The sequence below is a fragment of the Myripristis murdjan genome, chromosome 24, assembly GCF_902150065.1.
Source record: "Myripristis murdjan chromosome 24, fMyrMur1.1, whole genome shotgun sequence".
Taxonomy (NCBI): domain Eukaryota; kingdom Metazoa; phylum Chordata; class Actinopteri; order Holocentriformes; family Holocentridae; genus Myripristis; species Myripristis murdjan.
Window position 1 is genome coordinate 11769566 of NC_044003.1, and position 20230 is coordinate 11789795.

At 43.1% G+C, this 20230-nt stretch overlaps 1 protein-coding gene across 3 annotated transcripts in view; it reads right to left on the bottom strand.

Annotated features, from left to right (window-relative positions):
* Nucleotides 1-10: 10 nt before the first annotated feature.
* sesn1 (sestrin 1) overlaps nt 11-20230 on the bottom strand; it is a 62878-nt gene continuing 42658 nt past the window's right edge. For 2 of the 3 annotated variants that reach the window (XM_030046597.1, XM_030046596.1), the window contains 8 exons: nt 5642-5707; nt 5338-5538; nt 5019-5201; nt 4457-4693; nt 3819-4073; nt 3507-3697; nt 3217-3361; nt 11-3088 (listed from right to left, as the gene is read on the bottom strand). In XM_030046597.1, the coding sequence (XP_029902457.1) occupies nt 3002-3088; nt 3217-3361; nt 3507-3697; nt 3819-4073; nt 4457-4693; nt 5019-5201; nt 5338-5538; nt 5642-5707 (1365 nt within the window). In that variant the 3' untranslated portion in view covers nt 11-3001. Of the gene's footprint in view, nt 3089-3216; nt 3362-3506; nt 3698-3818; nt 4074-4456; nt 4694-5018; nt 5202-5337; nt 5539-5641; nt 5708-6642; nt 6901-20230 lie in introns of those variants that run through there. The other variant, XM_030046598.1, reaches the window with a different exon arrangement.

Genomic DNA, 20230 nt, shown 5'->3' on the forward strand with positions numbered 1-20230 from the left:
CAATGTTTGAAATGTTTTGCTTCTCAAAGCCTTTATTATTACAGATATGGGGCCAGGCAGTGCTTACAACTTACATCAAGTAAAGTACAGCGTTTCAAAATCACATCGTTATTACACTGAAACAAATCAGAAACGGCACTTAATGTAAAAAGCCCCTGGCGTCAGTTTCCCCCTTTTTTTTTTCTTCACACAACAGTGACCTTAAAAACAACCACAAGACAAGCCAATGTTTCAAAAAAAGAAACCAAAACTCCTCATTAGCCAAAGTTAATAACAAACGTTGTTCTCTATGTAGAATTTCTCAGGTTGATATGAAACGGACCGTTGGCTGGCTGATTGCGAGGTTGCTTAATCAGATTTTTTCCTATCCCTGTATTGTTCGGGAAAGCCACCAAATTGTGAAGGCAGATGTTTTTGTCAGCGGGGATGACATTGAGATTATGCTGGTGATTGTATAATAACAGGCCTTTCTCTGGCCTTGATGGAAACACCCTGAAGTTCAGACAAATCACCAGCCAAAACTCCTCGTCGGGGAAATGAGGGACCTCTCCCACTGAGAAAAACAGGGAGGAGATCAAAAGCTGTACCACAAGGTATCCCACTCGTCTCGGTCCAAGCCCAGGCGAGGTGCAAAGTCTTCTGAGTGAAAAGAAAACTTTGACCTTGACCGCACCGCAGGAACAGGGACCATAACCTGGTTCTCTTACAGCTGTGGAGCTCGTACAGTAAATGAAATTCACAGGGAAAGTGAATGACACAAACTGAACCATTCCTCTGAGTTCAGTGTACTGTTAGCAACATCTGACTCAGCTTTATCAGAAAGAACCAGGAGCACGTTGGGACACGCGTAATGCACGGTGGCAAAATAACACTCGATGTCATTCCATGTGTCGCAAAAGCATAAATAAAAATGCAAAACTGTATCAGTGGCTAAACGACTGCCACAGGTTGTTTGATTGCCTAAAACCCATACGGCTGCAACACTGGAGCTGCACTGATAGTGGATCTGATTGTGCTATGACTGCTGTCTCCTGAATATGTGTAAGCCTTTCCACAAGAGATATTGTCTCTTTGAAGAAGCAATGGAAAAATAAAAATTATCTAGGAGAAAACTACGAATGATACACAATGATTCAATAACATGTTTTTATTTTTTTCATTATCTTTTTTTCATATAAAAAGTGTCAGTAACTGACATCAGTCAGAAGTTTGATAAAACCTCCACTTCCTCTCACAACCACCTCCAAATGATGTACCATTCCATTTTCATCATCATCACCCTCCTCCTCTTTACAACAAACAATCATTCATCTGTCCAACTGTCTCAATCCACCCTCAGAAGAATGCAGTACTTTACTGGTTTTAGTAAACAAAAACAAAACAGCAGAGGGTTCATACCTCTGTTCAAAAATTTTAAAAAAAAAAACAAAACAAAACAAAAAAAAGCTGCTTTTGCACTGGTTAGGCTTCCCCGCAGGGAAATAAGCACAGCTACAACCTTTTGCGGTCGACAGGTCGTCGAGCGCAGTCGGCCCTGTGTGGGCCGGCCCAGCTCCCTACCAATGGGAACAGGGCAGCCCAGAAAGAGTCTCTCTGCTCACCAAAGAGCACTTCTTATATGTTTTATAGAGAAAACAGAAGAGGTATTCATTTACTGGTAAAATTCACAATCCAAAGCTTTGAAAGTGTTAGGGTGACCAGGCGGCTGGGATGAGCGGAAGACAAACAGGTGTGGTTAGGACAACCGGAAGCAAATCCCTCCAAAACCTGGTTTCTAACTTTCTTTTTGATTAGCTTTTTTTTTTCTTTTTATCCATTACCAGAAACATAAAGACAACGTCATCAACGAAATGATAAAACAGTCACCTCACAATAACAGAGCTACAGCAGAAGCAAGAAGTCTCGTTCCTTCAAAGTGCCTCGCTTTTTTTTGACACTTGAAATTCAAAAAGACTTTTTCAAACAATATTTCTGTGAAACACACTCACACACTAGCACACACGCACACACTCTCTCTCTCTCACACACACACACCCACCCGTGCCTTGTATTCGTCACAAACAGACACACGTGCCAACAGTCAAACTGAATAGGGCTCAGACAGTGTTCTTTTTCTCTCTCCGGTTTTCACTCACTCCTTGGATTAGCTTACTTAGACATTTGAGATTGGGGGATTGGGGGCATGAGAAGAGGGGGATGGGATGGGATGGGGGTAATGCAGTGGATTTCTAATGGATAGGGGATGAGGGGGTGGGATTGGGTTTGGAGGGGGCCAATGTGACCTCGATGGGTACATGAGAGCAGCAGCATCAGCACGTCTGCACGCCGCGCTGAATAGTTCAGGCACGCTTAATAATACCGGCCAAGTAATGCTTCCATCTCCAGTTACCACTAACAGCAACCACATCAATAACAACAACAACAACAACTTCTCTTGATACAAAATGAAATAAAAAGATATTAAAGAAACTAAACAAACATAACAGTGACTACAGAATCAAAAGTGCAGACCGTTTTCGACTGCACCACTTTCTGGAGAATCGCTATCTGGGTCTTCGCTCTACCAGGACAGTAGAGATTGGCAACTGCTGTGTTGCATGGTGGAATACTGAAATGTCAGCCGGGATGCCTCCTGTGTCAGTCCTCTGCCCGGCACAAACTCCCCAGCATAACAGGAATTTGCTCCAGGCTGCCCTCTCTTGGTCGGTTTTGGCACTGCAGGCAACAGGAACCCAGTTTGTGTATCCACTTGCAGGTTGAGATGACTTTTCTTTTGCAGCTCTTTCTTTCATTCTTTCTTGCTTTCGTTTGTTCTGATCGTTTTCCGACATCCATCCAACACCAGGACAAGCACCATCACAAACTAGGGCTTTTCACATCTCTTCCACATTTTTTGTTTCTATATCCCCCCCTTTGATTTTCTTTTTTTTTCCTTGAAGTGTCCCATAATGAGCAACAACAATGACAGTAAAAAGACAACAATATAAACGCCAAAAGCACTTCATGTCATGTAGCGGGTGATCGCTCTCAGAGCGTAGAGCAGTTCTGCCTGCATGCGCGCTTCCATAAGAAGCAGATTAACGTGGACCTGGAGGAGAAAAGAGACAGACAGTTATTACACAACATATATCAGCTGAGTATATCAGCTGAGTCAAGGCAGCTGCATCAAAGACATCACAGCCGCGGCTGGTATGAGAAACAGGGATTTTATCTCACCTTCTCGGAGTGCTGAAACTGCCTCCAGAAACTTTCATACATTCGTTTGGTGGTCTTTTCAGGGCTGCACACCATGGTCTTAATATAGATCTTAAAGCTACGGTCCAACAGCTGGTTTATCTCCCCGTAATCATAATCATCATATCTGTGGAACAGAAGGAAATGAAACACTGTATATTAGGCACAATGAGTGAATAAGCACCACTCTTTCAAAACACAGCAGGCTTTCAGGCTATGTTACACATTACTAGCTACAATTATATCAAAGCAGCCTGGGCTTCATGACTGACCTAATGCCAAACATGCAGTGGATGTAGTTCCAGATGGCCCTGCGCAGCATAGAGGTGTCCACATCCTTATGCATTGCCATGGTGTTGTAGGTCAGGTTGTAGGCCATCTGGAACTTCTCGTCCAGCATCTGACCAACGTCCGGGTACAGCCGGTTGACCAGAGAGAAGCCGTGGTCCTCCCAGCTGTAGTCCTGCAGGGAGGAGAAGATAGGAGGTTAATGAAAAGCCGGAGAGATCTGATTTTTGTCTGGTTTCTTTTCCCCTCCCGTTTTGCACTCCCTGTCACCTTCCTCACATGAATGGTGTCTGTACCTGCACTCTGAAGGTGGGCACGTGCTCTCCCCTCCTGGAGAAGTCCTTGTAGCCATAGCTGGGGTCCTCAAAGTGGCGGGAGACGTCTCTGGAGGGAACGCACTCTTCGTCCTCGGCGGTCACCACCAGCATGCTCTCTGTCTTCTCCCTCTCGAAGCGCGTGGCCATCTCCTCCTGGCTGGCCTCCTCCTCGTCGCGACACTCCTGCAGCTGCTTCATTCGCTCCATCAGCACCTCCACCTCGCCAGACACCTCCTGCACAGACACATGAACACAATCTGGGTTAGGCAGACGGTCGTACAGGTGGCCACAGGGACAAAAATACACCAGTACTCTCTCTTGACAAAACCTCATCCACACACCTTGACAAGTAAAACCATAACCTTAATTCCAATTAACCAGAGAGGGAATACTAGACATTTTTAATAAATGGCTATAGCTTCTTCTGTTCTACATAATTAATAACATTCACATTTGTGTTCCTAAGCAGGCCCTATGACCTGCTGACTGACAAGTGGTTATTAAAAAATATACAGTAATAAAGTGTAGGAGTTATGTCTGCTGAAAAAAAGAAGAGAACATGTACATGGTCTTACTTTTTCCCTTCCTTTCCTCACACACTATCCTTCACTGCTTACCTGGTTGCCAAGCAGATCGTCATGGTGATTAGCGTGACCATTGCCATTGGCAATGTCACAGACGCAGTACTGGCTGAGGGAGGGGGGTCTGAAAGTGTGTCCGCCGTCGCAGTGGATCTCAGGCGTGATACCACAGCCAAAGGTGAACGAGGCGAGGGAGTGGTAGTGTGTGAGGAGCACCACCGCGTGGATGAGCTCTGCTAAGGACCAGCTGTGCTCCTCTGCCTTGAGAAGGTGCTGGAATAAAGAAAAAACAACAAAGAAAAACAGATGTAAGGCAAGTGACGAGCCAGATGATGACTTCAATGTCTGCAGCCTTTCAAGAAGCAGGAAATCATGTCTCTACCCTTCCAAACCATTTTTTCCCTTGTCCTTCTCTTCCGTCATCTTTCGTTCCCTATACCATCTACTGCCATAACCATCAACGCCTTCCAAGTTATGCAGCTGCAGCAATACTCCGAGCCTCCACCCATGATCTCAGCCTGTTACGTAAGACCCTTTCATGTCCATGTCCACCCTCCAAGTCCGTGCCTGGTGGCATCGTTCCACTGCGGCCTCTCACCTCGATGTGTTCCTTGGTGAGAAGCCAAGGCCGGTGGGCCAGGATCTTGTTGAGCTCGCCCAGGTGCTGCAGCTTCTGCGGCGCTCCGTCCAGGCCGTTGAGCCACTTGTGATCGCCACCGACTTGGAGGAAGTCATTCACGTGCAGATTGACCAAATAGGAGCACTGGTGTCTGGCTGCAGCCTGTGAAATCATGAGAAAAAAATAAAGAGATCCAGGTTAGGAGTGTAACACCTGAAAATCTGCAGGCTTGCCTGATTTGACATAAATTTGGACTGAGAGCAGGTTTGAGAGTTTATAGAGGTGAAATGAATCTCACCATGATGCCTATGTAGTGTCGGTAGTGCAGAGACAGGGGGCCATCCATCTGCAGCAGGTAGTGCTGCGTCCGAAGGAAACTCTCCAGGTACTGCGGGTGGAAGCCCATCACCAGGGAGATGTTGTCAAGGCGACCGAGGGCTGCAAACGCGTCCTCAAATATCGTCTGTGTCCTGGCGTCCACTTTACTGACTTGAAGGATCTAATGGGACAGATGGCAACAAATTATTTCAGTGGTTCATACATCAATGTTATGTTTTCAAAATAAGAGTCTCATCCAGTGAGATAGGAGACTATCTTCGCACCTCTTTTTCAGGGATGAATCTGCTTGGTCCGTTACCTAATGGTCTTGGGATCCTTACCCCCAAGTCCTGCAAGACAAAAAGAGCAAAAAAAAAAAACAAAAAAAAACTGCCTTTTTAATATCACAGGGAAACTGAAACCATTTGGTTGCAATTAAGGTGCATCACTTCTCACTTCTAAGCCTGGTGGCTCCACAGGCACTTTATTGCTTCGCCAGAGTGAGAAAACCTGAGTCGCTTTGTTTCCTGGCTGCAGTAAACCTTGACGGAGCATTATTGGTTTTCAACGATTATGGACAAAAATCCTGTTAAAATGCGAGCGATGCCTTTTCTCTACCGGAGATAACTTATGACAATTTACGCTGCCATACAACGATCATTCAGTACAAAGTTATTACTCCCAAAGTTCGCTATTAACAGCGTAACCAAAATGTACAAAGCGAGTGGCTGACAGCACGATACAAAACATAAGACATTAAAAAAAAAAAAAAAAAAAAACTATAGTGTATTTTCTCTATTATGTCCTTTAACTCCGGTTGATGCTGCTTGTCGAGACATGTCCGCTGACGGGGACTCAACGGGTTTTTCTGCCGCCCCGCTGCGCACAATGAAGCAAATGAAGTGGATGAATGAATGACAATGAAATTATCAGCCTTCGGAAATGACACTCGGCTCAAAAACATGCAATTAACGGTGCCGTTAACATATCGACATCTTCGATTTCTTTCATGCACAGTGACCCAAATCCAGCAGTGCTATCTTCTTGTCCGATGACAAACAGCACTAAGTCCTCAAACGCGTAAACAAGGCTGGACAAAAGACTGCACTGCAGCTGCTTTGCTCAAGGAAAGAAAGAAAGACAGACAAGAAAGGCAAGAAAAAAGGTCGCCCGGAACCACTAACACTGTGACATATTTTTTTTAAATTCCAGCAGCTGTCCTGATGTGTCAAAAAACATCCATGCACTGGTAATTGCCCTCTGAACCTTTTTCTTTTCAACTTACCTTTTTGCTTAGCCGTTCACAATGAGTGCATATCTTTAGCAGGTCTGTCACTGTAAAAGAATTATTTTCCACGTTTTCCGTCGGTGCCACTGCGTGCCTCATATCGTGTACTCCCTGCACTTTTATATTTTAAAAGATATAAAAAATTTAAATGTATGCTGGATGGCTGTCTCCTTCTCTCTTTGTTCCTTGAGGCACTGGGTAAAGTGCTCAGTAGTCAGCTGTTGCAGCCCTACAGCAGAATACCGTCCTCTCTCTGCACATACATTCGGTAAATAAGCCGAGGTCCGCCTGACTGACGGGCCCGGCAGCCAATCGCGTAGAGAAAACAGCCTCCCTGCAGCCAATAGGAGTGGAAGCATGCGAAGTGGGCGGAGCGAATCGTGAGGAGAGAGTGGGGTCTAAACGTGAGCTGGGTGAAAACCCCCCCTCCCCCGCCCCCCCTTCTCCTCTAAGAAAACATCATCACTTCTCTCTCCTTTTGTTCCCTGCTGCCATTGATCATGATCTAATTTACCATTATGCACTCCGCTCTGTATGCAAAATATTTACAACAACCCCCCTCAGGCCATAACGGTTAATTTTTTTTTTTTTACTATGCAATCAACTCAGTAAACAATCAATAAATACTTCTATTAATTAAATTACACTGAGATGGAGTGGCCACCCTTACAACTTCCTTAGATGTATTTTTTTAGCATTGGCAGCCGGTAATGCATGTGTTTGTAATCTATGTTCCCATCTGTATAATGTGCATTCAGTGAAAACAACAATCTAAAGCCAGTTAGCCGGCGTGCAGCAGCAAGTCCCCCTATTGACTGCTCTGCAGGGGTGAGGAGGGGTGTGTTTGTGTGCGTTTGTGTGTGTGTGTGTGTGTGCACGCTTGCATGAAAACTGAGCCTCAGCTTTCGTTGGTGAGCAGCAGTAAACAAGGCAGGTCTGCTGTGCATTGACCAGCAGCAGGATGGATACCTGCAGGACCTGGAGCTCAACACAACAACAGCCCTTCAGTTAGTGGTTTTACACCGCAGCCTATCAGACCACAGATAATGCCATTCCTCAACCAATCAGAGCAGGCGAAAGGGCTCCTTCAAAGCCAGGAGGAAGCAGAGATAAGGAAGGCAGCTCTTATGGCTTTGTTTATCCCAGACTGACAATAACCCATTCACAGGCACCGTGTATTACTGGTTTATCATATTGCACTATTTGTGGTTAGTGAGTCAATAATTACTTGGAATTAAATCAGATGATTTGTGCTAAAAACAACACCACATACTGTACAGGTTGGCTGTAATTTTTCATTGCCTCACAAGTTCCTGGTAAACAACAGGTTAACAGATCTGTTTATTTGTAGCAGCGGGAGTTAAGAGTGTTTCATCTCTGGATTGCCCACAACTGCACAGCAAACATTACAAAGGCCTGATTAATGTGTGTGTATGTGTGTTTTGAATATGCAAGTGCACATCTGTGTGTCGTATTTCACAGTGAGATTTCCAAATGAGGTTTTCCCCATTCAAAACATACTCTTGAAGTAATCTCTTCTTCTTTCATTAAGACTGATTTTACAAGGAGAAAAACTGCAAAATAGTTTTGAGTGTCTTAAGTGGCGTAAATGGTAAACAGAAATGGTTCACCCCTCCATGTGTGAGTATGTGAGTGCTCGGGTGAACTGTGAGGGGATACCCAATAAAAACCTGACAAACAAGTTAAATGTGGTAATGACGAGTGGTAATGGTGAGAAGGGAAGCCAAAAATTCACTCAGCCAAGGCGAAGCGAAGCAAGCCTGCCCTCCCACCCACCGCCCACACTCTGATCAAGAGCCTGCCCGGTCAGTTTGGCAAGCGTCTGCAAGTCCCTCTCTGCCGATGGCTGGATAGCACAGTATTCAGCAGGTTCATTGTGTGGGCCCCTACTCCCCCTCCCTCTCCTGATGCCACAGGCTGGGGGTGCGGGGCAGCAGTAAACATGCCCCCAGGGCTGGAGTCAGCACTCTGCTGGGTGCAGCAGGGCTGCTGGGAGCCCCATGGCTCAGCAAAGTTGCAGAAGAGGCTGGTCAGCGTTAGGGCTTACGACACACCAAACCTTTTCACATAAAAGCGCTTAGGCTTGGGGGTCCAGCCTCGCGGATGGACCAAACACTATTGTCACAGAGCACACACTGACTGCTCTGTGGGGCTTTACTGTACCCACACCATGGCCTGTGTGTGTGTGTGTGTCTGTGTATGTATGGTGTATTCAGTGATTCAGGAATTTAGCCTACAGTATGTTCTTGTCCAGAGTAACTTATGATTGCGATCACGCCTACATTTTTTTGTCCAAACTATTGCTGAAAAGTTAAATTTGCTTCTTTTTTATATGTTCATCAGTTAGGTTCACAATTACAAGCAAACCAGGGTTTGAAAACAAAAGTGACACAGAGCCACATGCAACTTGTTTACTGGACAGTGTTTAGGTAACTTGTGTATCAGATGTATCAGATGTCAACATCCATCTCCTTCCACTTATAAAACCTTGCATTTTGTGGTCATTTGCTGCTGCTGGTACAATTTAATTTCCACTCCTAATGAACCACACCACAGCTCACTTGGAAGAAGATGAGACCTGCATATTCAGACATTTGGGTGCACTTTATTTGGTGTGCAAACCAAGTGTAATGGCAACCAAAATAAAATAATGAGAGCTTGGGAGTTGGAATAAATTGCTTGAAATGTGCTCAGTGTTACTTGCTGAAGGAAACTTCAACAAGACACTCGACTGTCGATGGACACACTAGCTACTGCAGGGAATGCACCTTTGCCCTCTAAGTTATGAGACTGTCACTCTAACCACCAGGCTGTTATGCATGTATAGATGTATCTGTATGTGCTGTGTGTGTGTGTGTGTGTGTGTGTGTGTGTGTGTGTGTGTGTGTGTGTGTGTGTGTGTGTGTGTGCGTGCGCACGTGAGTGATGGGTGGTGGTGTGGCTGGAGTATGGGGGTTATGACAACATTTGGGGGATTAGTTATGATGGAGGGAAAGGCTTTTGGAAACAACGAGAATCATCTAAGATTTGTTTTAACAGCATGTGGATCACTAGATAGTGATCTGGAGGAAGGATCTGAACAATGGACACATTTCCACCGGTCTCACAGTAATGGCAATAAAGGTATTCCCATCAAGCCAAACAGTGAGGAAAACTGTCTAAATTAAAAAAAAAAAAAAAATCATGGCCATAAAGAGGCAGACAGTTTTTTGTACCTCCATTATTTGTCATAAACAGCTTCCATTCAGTTTAACTTAAAGAAAACTTTTGAAATGTTGCAAAAAATAAAAATAGTGCAGTCTGCAAAAGACTGCACTATTATTTACCTGACAAACACATATTGTTTTGCTATTTATCAGATAATTTCATCAATACAAAAAAGCTTTTACAGCCTCAAGCGAACATAAAACATTTTTGCAAAAATGAGGACATATTATTGTCCTTTCCATTCAAACTTTCTGATTGAGTACATTGTAATTCACAGAAAATTAAAACACATGAACCAAACTAACTATATTAACGGCTGATTCAACTGATTCAAGCTGGCTCAATATCTATGAAGAAGCCCTATCAGACCACTATCTACACACAAGACGCACGCAAGCACACGTGTTTCACAGTCTGGCAAAAGATGTAACTCTGCAACATAGCAGATAATATCCTATTGTTAAAAATAAGTGTGGACTACTTGCCACAGATAAGAGCAAAAGCCATGTAAAGTGTGGCAAGTTCAACAAACTCAGTGACCTTGGCTGTCAGGGGAAGGAATTTAAGGTTTGAGGGATGTAAAACAATAACAGAACCCTGGGAAATTATTTATTACAAATTGGGTATATGATGTATACATTGTGCAAAAAAAACCTGCATGGAGATTAAAAATAACTGTATGCATTTGCTCTCTAGCCCTTTAGATGTGGTTTTCCTGTTACAATAACATACTGTCAGAGCCACAGAAGGCTTACTGTCTTAATATCTTAATACTGAGATATAAAGGAAAGATAGGTTTTATTGAACAGTGGCATGAGAGTGGATTTTACATCTGAAACAAGTTATTACAGCCACTGCAGCATTCCAGCAATGTAGCTGTACAATTGAGGATTACATTCTCTAAACTTTTTACAAGACATCATGGCAGCGTCTTTCTCAAAAGCTCACAAACCCAGTTGTTTTTTTTTCCTTTATGAGCGTGCAGCTGAATTGTCAACAGCCTTTAACTAATAAAGAGGATGATAAAAGTTAATGAGATTAAAAAAAAAAAAACATAGAGGAAGCCAGGCTTAAGCTGTGCACATGTGCATCCCAGCAGTGCGGCTGCTGTGTTTTTCTCATGCAGTAAGTAAGACACGAGGAGGAAAGTGGAACCACAAGAAACTTTGGGGATGTTCAACAAGTGGCAGAAGTCCACACGACCAGTTCAAACCTGACCTATCGCTGCACAGAGGAGAGGAAGCAGAAAACTCTCACACAATGACATAAGCCTAGCAACAGGCTTCCACCAATCACAGGGCAGAACAACAGTTACAGGAACCAATCTTCTTTGCCCTCTCTCTCTGCCTCTCTTGTTTCTCTAACAAAAAAAAAGAAAAAGAAAAAAGAAAACAGAAAAAAGTTCTAACAGAGCATGAAGTTGAGTGAACAAACCCTATCTGGTGTATTTCACAAACACTAATTGAGTTTTGCTGACAAATTTGCCTGGTTGTAGTTTTTAGCAGCTAGTTGTTAGTGTTTGTGTATGTATTTCAGAGCGGTACAACAAAAATCTCCTAACTTTACAGCAAACACAAAACCACATGCTTCAGCTTAACCCAGAGGCTCTCAACAGCAGCTCTCATCTCTGAAAAACACACACGCACACACACACACGCACACACGCACACACGCACACACACACACACACACACACACACACACACACACACACACACACACACACACACACACACACACACAACTAAAAGCCTTTTCCCTTTGTCAACAGATCAGTTTTGCACTTTGGTTTCCAGCTTTGAGGAAACTGTATTTAAAAACTACAGGCCTAAATCAATAGATTTAAATACTACACATCTATAGGATCGTCTGTAACAGCCAAACAGTGAAAACCGCACACTGCCCCCCCCACCCCCTCCAAAAACTCTTCAAACACTGCTCTGGAGTCCGTTCATCAATCACTAGGCATTTAACAGAGCGCACACGACTTAACCCTTACCTGTCCAGCAGACCATTTACTGAAATATTTCCCTCACATTACAAAACTATAACGTATCACACATAGCTACCAATACTGGCACTACTACTAGTTTTTCATCATATACCCTAATTGGTATTAGTCAAACAAACAATGGTGTAATGCAGGTTTAATTGTAATCAATGAGTAACTGATTACATTTATTCTAGTTACCGAGGAGCTTTTTCGTGCACTTATTGGAGTATTTTTTTACATCCAGTAATTTTACTTTATATCAAGAATGCTTTGCTTAAGTATTGTACTCAACTACATTAAAAAAACAAACAAACAAAAAAAAAACATCCAGTACAGAGCACAGATTTTGTTGGCTCTCCAGCATCATCATCATCAGCAGGACCATTGTTGGCCAGCTTGCATTGAAACCTCAGCCCATACAGCATCTTTTACTCTGAGGATATTTTAAATGAGCAACTTTTCCCTACTTTTTATTTAAGTAGATTTTTACACTGGTAACAGCATTTCTACTTGAGTAGGATGGTTTTGTTCTCTTCCCACCCCTGACTGCAATTTCCATTTGGTATAAAAACTTATGGACAAAAAGTTGGACCAATGTGGGAATGAACCATGAGACCAGGACTGCCTGTTGGCTCTCTTTGTGCGACTCTTGGTCTCTTTTCTTCTGCTTTTTCCCAGTCGCCCCCTCTCTGATCTATGTGTATTCTGGCAGGGTATCAGAGTGGAGCGGTCTCGCCAAGCGCCGGTTTTCCTGAGAGGAGAGGCGCGCCCCCCCGGACCAGCGGGTCCTGGACCAGCGCACACCAACACAGGGAGGAAACAGCGTTCCCTGGATTCCATGAAATGCAGCGGAACTGGTGAGACCTCAGAGAGCACGCGGAAAAACAACAACAATAAAAAAACTTAAGGATTGAGGGGAAAGAAGTATTTAGGACAAAAGAAAACAACAACTTTTTTTGGGTGGCTTTACACACACTGCGCTCGCATATAAAAATGCGCTTACACAATTCCTTGACCACTCTGTATGAACTGCGGGCTACGATCCAGGGGAAAAGGCGTCGTCCTGCAATCCCTGTGAGCACGTGAGGAAGAGCAAGTTCCCGGGGATGTTATTCTAACAGGGAGAGGGCAGCTGTCACAATACAGCAGGCTCCAGCAGAAAAGATCCCACAGAATAACAGAAAACACCAATCCCTCCCCTGCTATCTTTAGCCTGATACAACACAATGCCCACAGATCAATGAAAAAGTCTCCATTTTGTCCTGTCCGTCCTCCTTTGTCTCCATATTACAATATTTGGTTTCTGCCAACATAACCCCAGCCCTCCTGTAATTCCTCTCCAATCTCTCCTTCATACCTTTACTGCCTCACAAGGTTTAACTATGGCAAACATCGAAGATGCCCCGGTGCGTGATGCCAAAAGTTCAAAAGCCAAACTTCAGGGTCTTACAGAGTTTCAAATACCGTAGGAATGCTTAGTGTGATCTAGAGCCAGTTTGTTTCTCCTAAATCCTGATAATATCCACTAACTTGGAACTATCAAAGCTGACCATATATCAGCTTTGGTACAAAGACACTAGTTCCTCGGGCCTGACATTGCTGTGCGCCTGCTGGCATGCACAGCTGCTGTTTTTTTTTTTTTTTTTTCTTTCTGACAAGAACCAGGCTTCGCTGACTGGGCAAAAATGAGTCAGCTCACTGGGAGCTTGTCCAAAATGCTGTTGATCATCAGACTATGATTTTTAATAGGCACTGTAAACCCTTCACAAAAGATCTAGCCCCTCACCTGTTTCTGCAAGAGGGCAGAAAGGCAATGATTCACTCCCAGAATACCAGTGAACAACAAGACCATAACAGCAGCTTACTGGACAATGTTCCAGCTACTAATCATAATGTGAGTTAGTGTGCTACTAAATCAGAGGCAATAAAACCTTGCAAGTATAAAACTCAATGAACCGTTGAGCCTAACAAACAGAGTTTTATCGTTTCCATCTAGTTGCTCATTCGGTACACAAGACAAAACATGGGAGTCAATGAACTCTTTTATATAAGAGCTCAGGCAGAGCTGACAGCTCCCGGAGCAGTGATCCAACTCGAGTTATATCAGCTACGACAGCAGACACAACCAGACACTGATAAACAAAGTCTGATGTAATATATCATAGACGCTATGGCAAAAGATTAGAAACTATTGCAGTCGAGGCTATTCTTTACTTCTATCTGCTACTGACGTTAGTTCCACTTCTGCCTGTCGCGTTCTCTCCAATCTATTCTCTAAATCTGTAACCCTCACCAGGATGTATTATGATTGTTAAGTTCAAGAGGGGATGTGATACTGCTGATACTTAAATTGGGGGGAGAAGTGATACGGCCTAATTGTCGCACTCGGAACCATTTTGGCAGTGTCCTATTGCTTCATTAATAGGCAATGAGCCCCAGCACTGGATGGCAGGACAAAATGGCTGGCATAACCTCATTTGAGCGCAACATCACGGCGGCTGCCCCATTAATATTTAATCATTTATGAAATGTCTGTTTGATTGAGGGGAAACTCGATCACTGCCATGTCCTCCACACCACCGATCGTCAATGATTCAATATTTCCACTAACTTCGGACATTATTTTATGCTGTTTGTGCACTTTGTGCTTTATTTGACACTGAACAGTAGAGACAGAGGAAACATGGGGGGAGGGATGACATGTAGGAGAAGTTAAGACCAATGCCTCGTTGCACAAATGCTCTTAGTTAAATTTTATACCTTTAGCTCTCGTTAAGATTCAGCTTAAACTCAAGAGAGTTGCACAAAACCCTCTTATCTCAGTGCTCAGGGAATATCCTTGGATAAATCTGCAGATAAGAAAAGATCCCTAAGTCATATTGCTGATGGGCTGCACAAAGCCCCTTAAGGGCATTTCCTTTTGTATAATGTTTTGGTGCCTGCCAATGATCCCTTAGGAATTTGAGGTATTTTCATATTGCTATTATTTTCAAATAAATTTATCTTACAGTCAAAGAAAATTATGTTTTGTGTGTAGGAGGCTTCAGGGTATCTAGCTGAATAGCAAAAAATTCTTCCAGCTTCCTTGTTGGCAGAACTTAAACCAAGCTCGGAGCCTGCGCAATGAATTTTTCCATTAGCAAGCTTGCAGCCAGTGATGAACAGTTTGGATGAAATGAGTATGTATAGCATGTTTTGGTGGTGCTATGATGTATACCATCACATTTCTGGGATAAATATATCTACATGGCTGAAGTTAGGGTTATGATTGGATGAAGGCTTTCCAGTCTAACATACCAAGGCTGCTTTAGTGAATGAGCATGCGACCAAACAAATTTTCTGACTTATCAGAGCACTTGTGGCAACTCTATGTTTTTTGCCCTTAAGTTGCCTTTGGGGCAACTTTATGAAAAAAACAAACAAGTACAATAGGCTTGTGAGTGCTTCTTGCCTAGATCTGCAGTGTAAGTCATGATAACAGGGTTTGGCGTCGCAGAAATGGACACACTGATTAAAATGCAGGGAAAGTTGCAATTTTTTTAGAAGATGCAAATAATGACAGTGACCTCTGTTGAACCCATGGCTACTGCACAATACACCGAGGAAGCGTTTGAGAGGATTATTTTAGCGTTCTCGTGCAATGTTCCTAAAAAAATCCCTACCCCTACTGGATGGCTGCAGAACAACTGGAAATTCCACCTATATCAATATAAGTTATTGGGACTGAGGTCCAACTTTTATGATGATATGTACAGTGAATTCATTTTCCCTACAGTCAGTAGATTACTGCAATACCTCATTTAGCTTCTGCTTGTGAGGATATTCGTGTGAGTTGCAGTGCATGTTAACAAGCGTGTCTCCATAACACTGGTTTTTACTCCTTTCCCTGCTGGACAGGGTCTACAATCAGGCACATTAAATGACCAAATAAGGCAGTACAGGGTGGGTTCTCTACCATGCTGCCTCACTTCACTCTCCAGGGCAAACTCTGACTCCCAAGATACAACATGGTGTCATCCACAAATGCCATTTCCCAGGCTTCAAACTGGCCTGTCGAAAGTCAACAAGTGACGTCACAATCATGTCGTCTGTAATTTTCTACTGCACATGTACTTCTACTAAGCTTAAAGCTACAATAATCAAAATTGCCAAGGAGCAATTTAAGTGAGGACCATTAAGTTTTAACTGAGAAAAATGTGGAAGCAAAGCGTAACACAGTTGTCTCTCATAGTCAACATGAGTTGCTAATAAATTACGTACTTATTCCACATTATTGTCAGTTGAATTAAACCTTTTTTTTGCAGTTTTAATTATTGTAGCTTAAAGTGTACAGACTGTAGCTATGGGCTTCCACTGTTTATCAGTCATGGCCCTCTTTCCTCCTCCATTCCGCTTGCCCCCCATCACTACCCCTTATTATTCTCTCACTTGTCCAGTTTCACTTCTCTCACACCGCCAGCTATACTTCACCAAAGAACAGCACTGAATGAAGGACAGAGGATATAAACCATGAAGCCAGGCAACTAACTGTATGCAAACAAAAGGGGACAAGTCCAAACATACACCAATACACACCACCAGGCTCATGCATGCAAACTGTCCTCTTCAGCCAATTTGTAGTGAGTTCCCTAAAACTGAACACACATGTGCATGACATGAGATCATGTGTTTGTTCTGACCAAAACAAAACTTGCATGAATGCCAAAAGTGCTTACACGTGCATAAAATCCCTTGGGTCTAAAAATATGTTCAGACACCCTGTCCAAAAACACAAAGAGCATATGCTTAGTCATTCTTATGTATGCAGAGATTATGTCAGGCGCCAGAATTTTGATAAAAAAAATATTTATTTTCAAATGAGGCCAGTTTAAAAAGCAGTTTTTTAAATGGTGATACGGTTCATTCAGTAAGTAAGAGAAGGGCAGGAGGTTATTTCCATTTAAAATTTTGTCCAGAACTCATGTTTCTATAAGGACAGATGACGGCACATTAAGCAGCCTAAAGTTCAACAGGAACACAGGGAGATATAGATAAGCCTACGCGTTCAAAAGAAAGTATGTGCCATTATTTAAACATTTAGCAGAGCTTTAACTTTCAGTCCCTCCTGTGAGACAAACATGTACAGACTTCATGTGTATACTGGCTCTTGACTTTTACAAACTCTCCATGGACCTCATAACCCTAACAGAAGTGTGCCTGCAGAGTGTGTGTGTGTGTGTGTGTGTGTGTGTGGTCTTCTGTCTCATGCCACAGGTAGTGGTGGAGTTGTTTGCACTGTGGTTAATCAATAACAGGCCTGCAGAACCAAAGAAAAAACAAACCAACGGTTAAAATCTCCTGTATCACACCCCTGCGGACTTGATTTAAATATCGCACTAACCTTTTTCCATGTTTCCATGTGTATGAAAATGCAAAATAAGATGGCTTTTATCCAGTGACACAGGTACTATGTTCCTAAGTGGGGCATTAGAATACTAATGCTATTTTTTGTAATATCAGCTAATTTTTCACTCCATGTTATCCCTTAAAGGTTACTTTTCAAATCAGAAGGTTGTTCCTTTAGCATTAATATTTCCCCTTAAATGCTGTGCTTATTTTTTTGTTGTTACAAATCACAGAAAAAAATGAATATGTCCCTCTCTTTGACATATTTCTGTTTATCTCAAGCACTGTAATAACTTGTAGTGGCAGCTGGCATGCAATAAGTGTTACATATAACTCGAGTAGAATGACGACATTACTAACACCGCCAGGGTTAGAGGTCTGATTCCCACTGGGGTCAGCCATGCTAAAACTGTATACCCCCATGGTAATGTAAATCACTGTTGAGAGCACAAAGTAACAAGCAAGTGGATTAGCTTACTCAGCTAAATTGGTTTACTTGGCTGAGTCAGTAGCCTTAGAAAACTGTGAGTACTCAAATTATTTGGAGGTGGCAGATAAAAACAACAAGAACATTACTGTGTACTGCAATAAGCACCAATAATGCAAAGCACTACAGCAGGCTCCAAAGCACAACGATTGTTGTAAAAAAAAAAAAAAAAAAAAAAAAAAAAAATGCCTTTTAAAGAGAGATAAAAAAAATTTGAGCATAAACATGTCATGCTGTGCAGCTTTAATGCTGTTGATTTCTTTTTATAGCTCTTTTTTACAGTCTAGCACTAAATTTCATGCTTTGTTTGAACAGACGTGTTTAATTTTGACTACTGCAATGAAGATCATGTGCAAATGCTGCTGTTTGAAATACAAACGGCTAGTGAGCTGCAACGCACGCATTTCTGTCAAACAGCTAACAGGGCAACTATCTACTGCAAGAAAATGCAATTAGGATTCTATATGATCGGGTTCTATACATATTAGATCATGCATCATCACTTTGGGGCTACTTCCTTACAATAACACTACTCAGCAATGCACACTGAAAATGTCTGAATGAAGGAACAAACTGACTAACAAACAATTGCATGCAGCTCTTTTTATGCCATTAGCCTGACCGATATCAACTGTGGAAGTGTAATACATAAAGTTAAGGTAAAGGCAATCAATGCTTATGTCATATGTAATGAATGAGGGGGGTTAAAGAAGGCAGACACAGTGAATGACAAGATGGAGGATGGAAACAGTGATGAGGGATGAGGGATAAAAGGCAAGAGGGCAGTGTGTGTGTGAGAGAGAGAGAGCGAGAGAGAGCAAGAGAGAGAGAGATGGAGGCAGATTATTTGACCAGTGCGCAGAGAGAAAGCGCCTCGTACCTTATCATGGATAAGTAAACACCCCGTACCGTCTGGAGTGACATCATTGTCCCGGAGAATCAATAACCAGCCACTTCCTGTGCAGCGGGAAAAATCGATGACTCTGTACACTAGATTACCTATCTGTGTCCACACACCTGAGGAGGTACGCACAAGCATACACACACACATGCACACACAAAATGTCCCATGAGGAAACACACACACACACAACACCACTCAGCTTGCACACATACTGTGATGTAGAGCACATACATAAAGAGCATTAACAGAAAAACACCCCACTGCCATGGTTTTCACCCGGGGAACAGTATTTGTGCGGCTTCAGTGCAGAGTCAGCCCATTATGGGATTAGAGGTGGCCACAGAACAGTGTAGTCTAAGTGTAAAGGGCATAATGGCTCTGTTACATTGGATTTCTATCACGTTTCCTATACAAATGCACAAAGACACACACACACACACACACCAAAAAGCGACACAGCATGGCTCATCCCCAACCCTCAAATCTTCCTGATCCCTTCTTCTTTTCTCACAAGCATCCATCATCCTCTATTCTTTCAGTTCCTTTTGCTCTGTCTCCAGTATATTATTATGCAATGTCGACAGAGTTATGAGCAAAAGGTAATAAAAATGAATGAAGGGAGCACAACGCAACATTTTTAAACCACACAGGCATTTGGCATCAGTCAAAGAGCTCCTCATAAATTCTGTCGCCCATTAACCGGGTGTCTGGTATGTAGTCTTCAAGTGCCATTGACAAAACTGTACTTAGGGTTTTGTGCTTACAAGATTCCTTCAGGCGGGTAGAAAAATATACCGCTCACAGCCTGTTTGCCTCTCTAAATGTCTGGGAGGAAAAGTTCAGCGTCATGAGCTCCGCGCTGCTCTCGGATTGCTGCTGTTCCCCCTGCCAAGTCAAGTAATGGCAGAGCGGGCGGAGAGCTGACAGGAGTGGAGGGGAGATAATGAGCAACTGAGCCCAGTGCGGTCCCTCGCCACCTATGTGTGTGTGTGTGTGTGTGTGTGTGTGTGTGGAGAGACAGAGAGAGAGAGAGAGAGAGAAACAGCATCACAAAGAAAGAATAAGAAAGAGACATGATAGAGGGCGAGAAGAGGGCTCACACAACACCAACACTACTTCATCCCACATGAATTAAATATAGACCGAAAGTAATGTGCAAGAAGAAAACGTGTGAAATTGACTCGCTCAGTCGCTCCCTCTCTTTCTCTCTGTCATGCACACAAACACACTAGAAAAAAAAGAACAGGCACAGTGTGTTAATTTCCTGAGGTGAGGTGACGAGATAGGGATCCATTTACTGAGTGGGTGTATTTTTTCTCCTACAGACCCTTGATTGTGTTTCATTATCAGATTTTTCTCTCTCGTTGGAGACAAGACGTGTTGTGGGTAGCCGCAGCAGAACTTTCAGTACTGGTTTGTCGTGTAAAACCGAACGTGAATGCCGAACTGAACCCTGAACATGACAACCTCCTGTTCTCTTCGCAGTGTATGCTCACCTGGGGCTCCGTCTGTCCGTCTGTCCACTTCCTATCGAGACTCCATATGCCACATGCAGAAAGCACTGCACCAGCATGGCCATGAGGGGCTT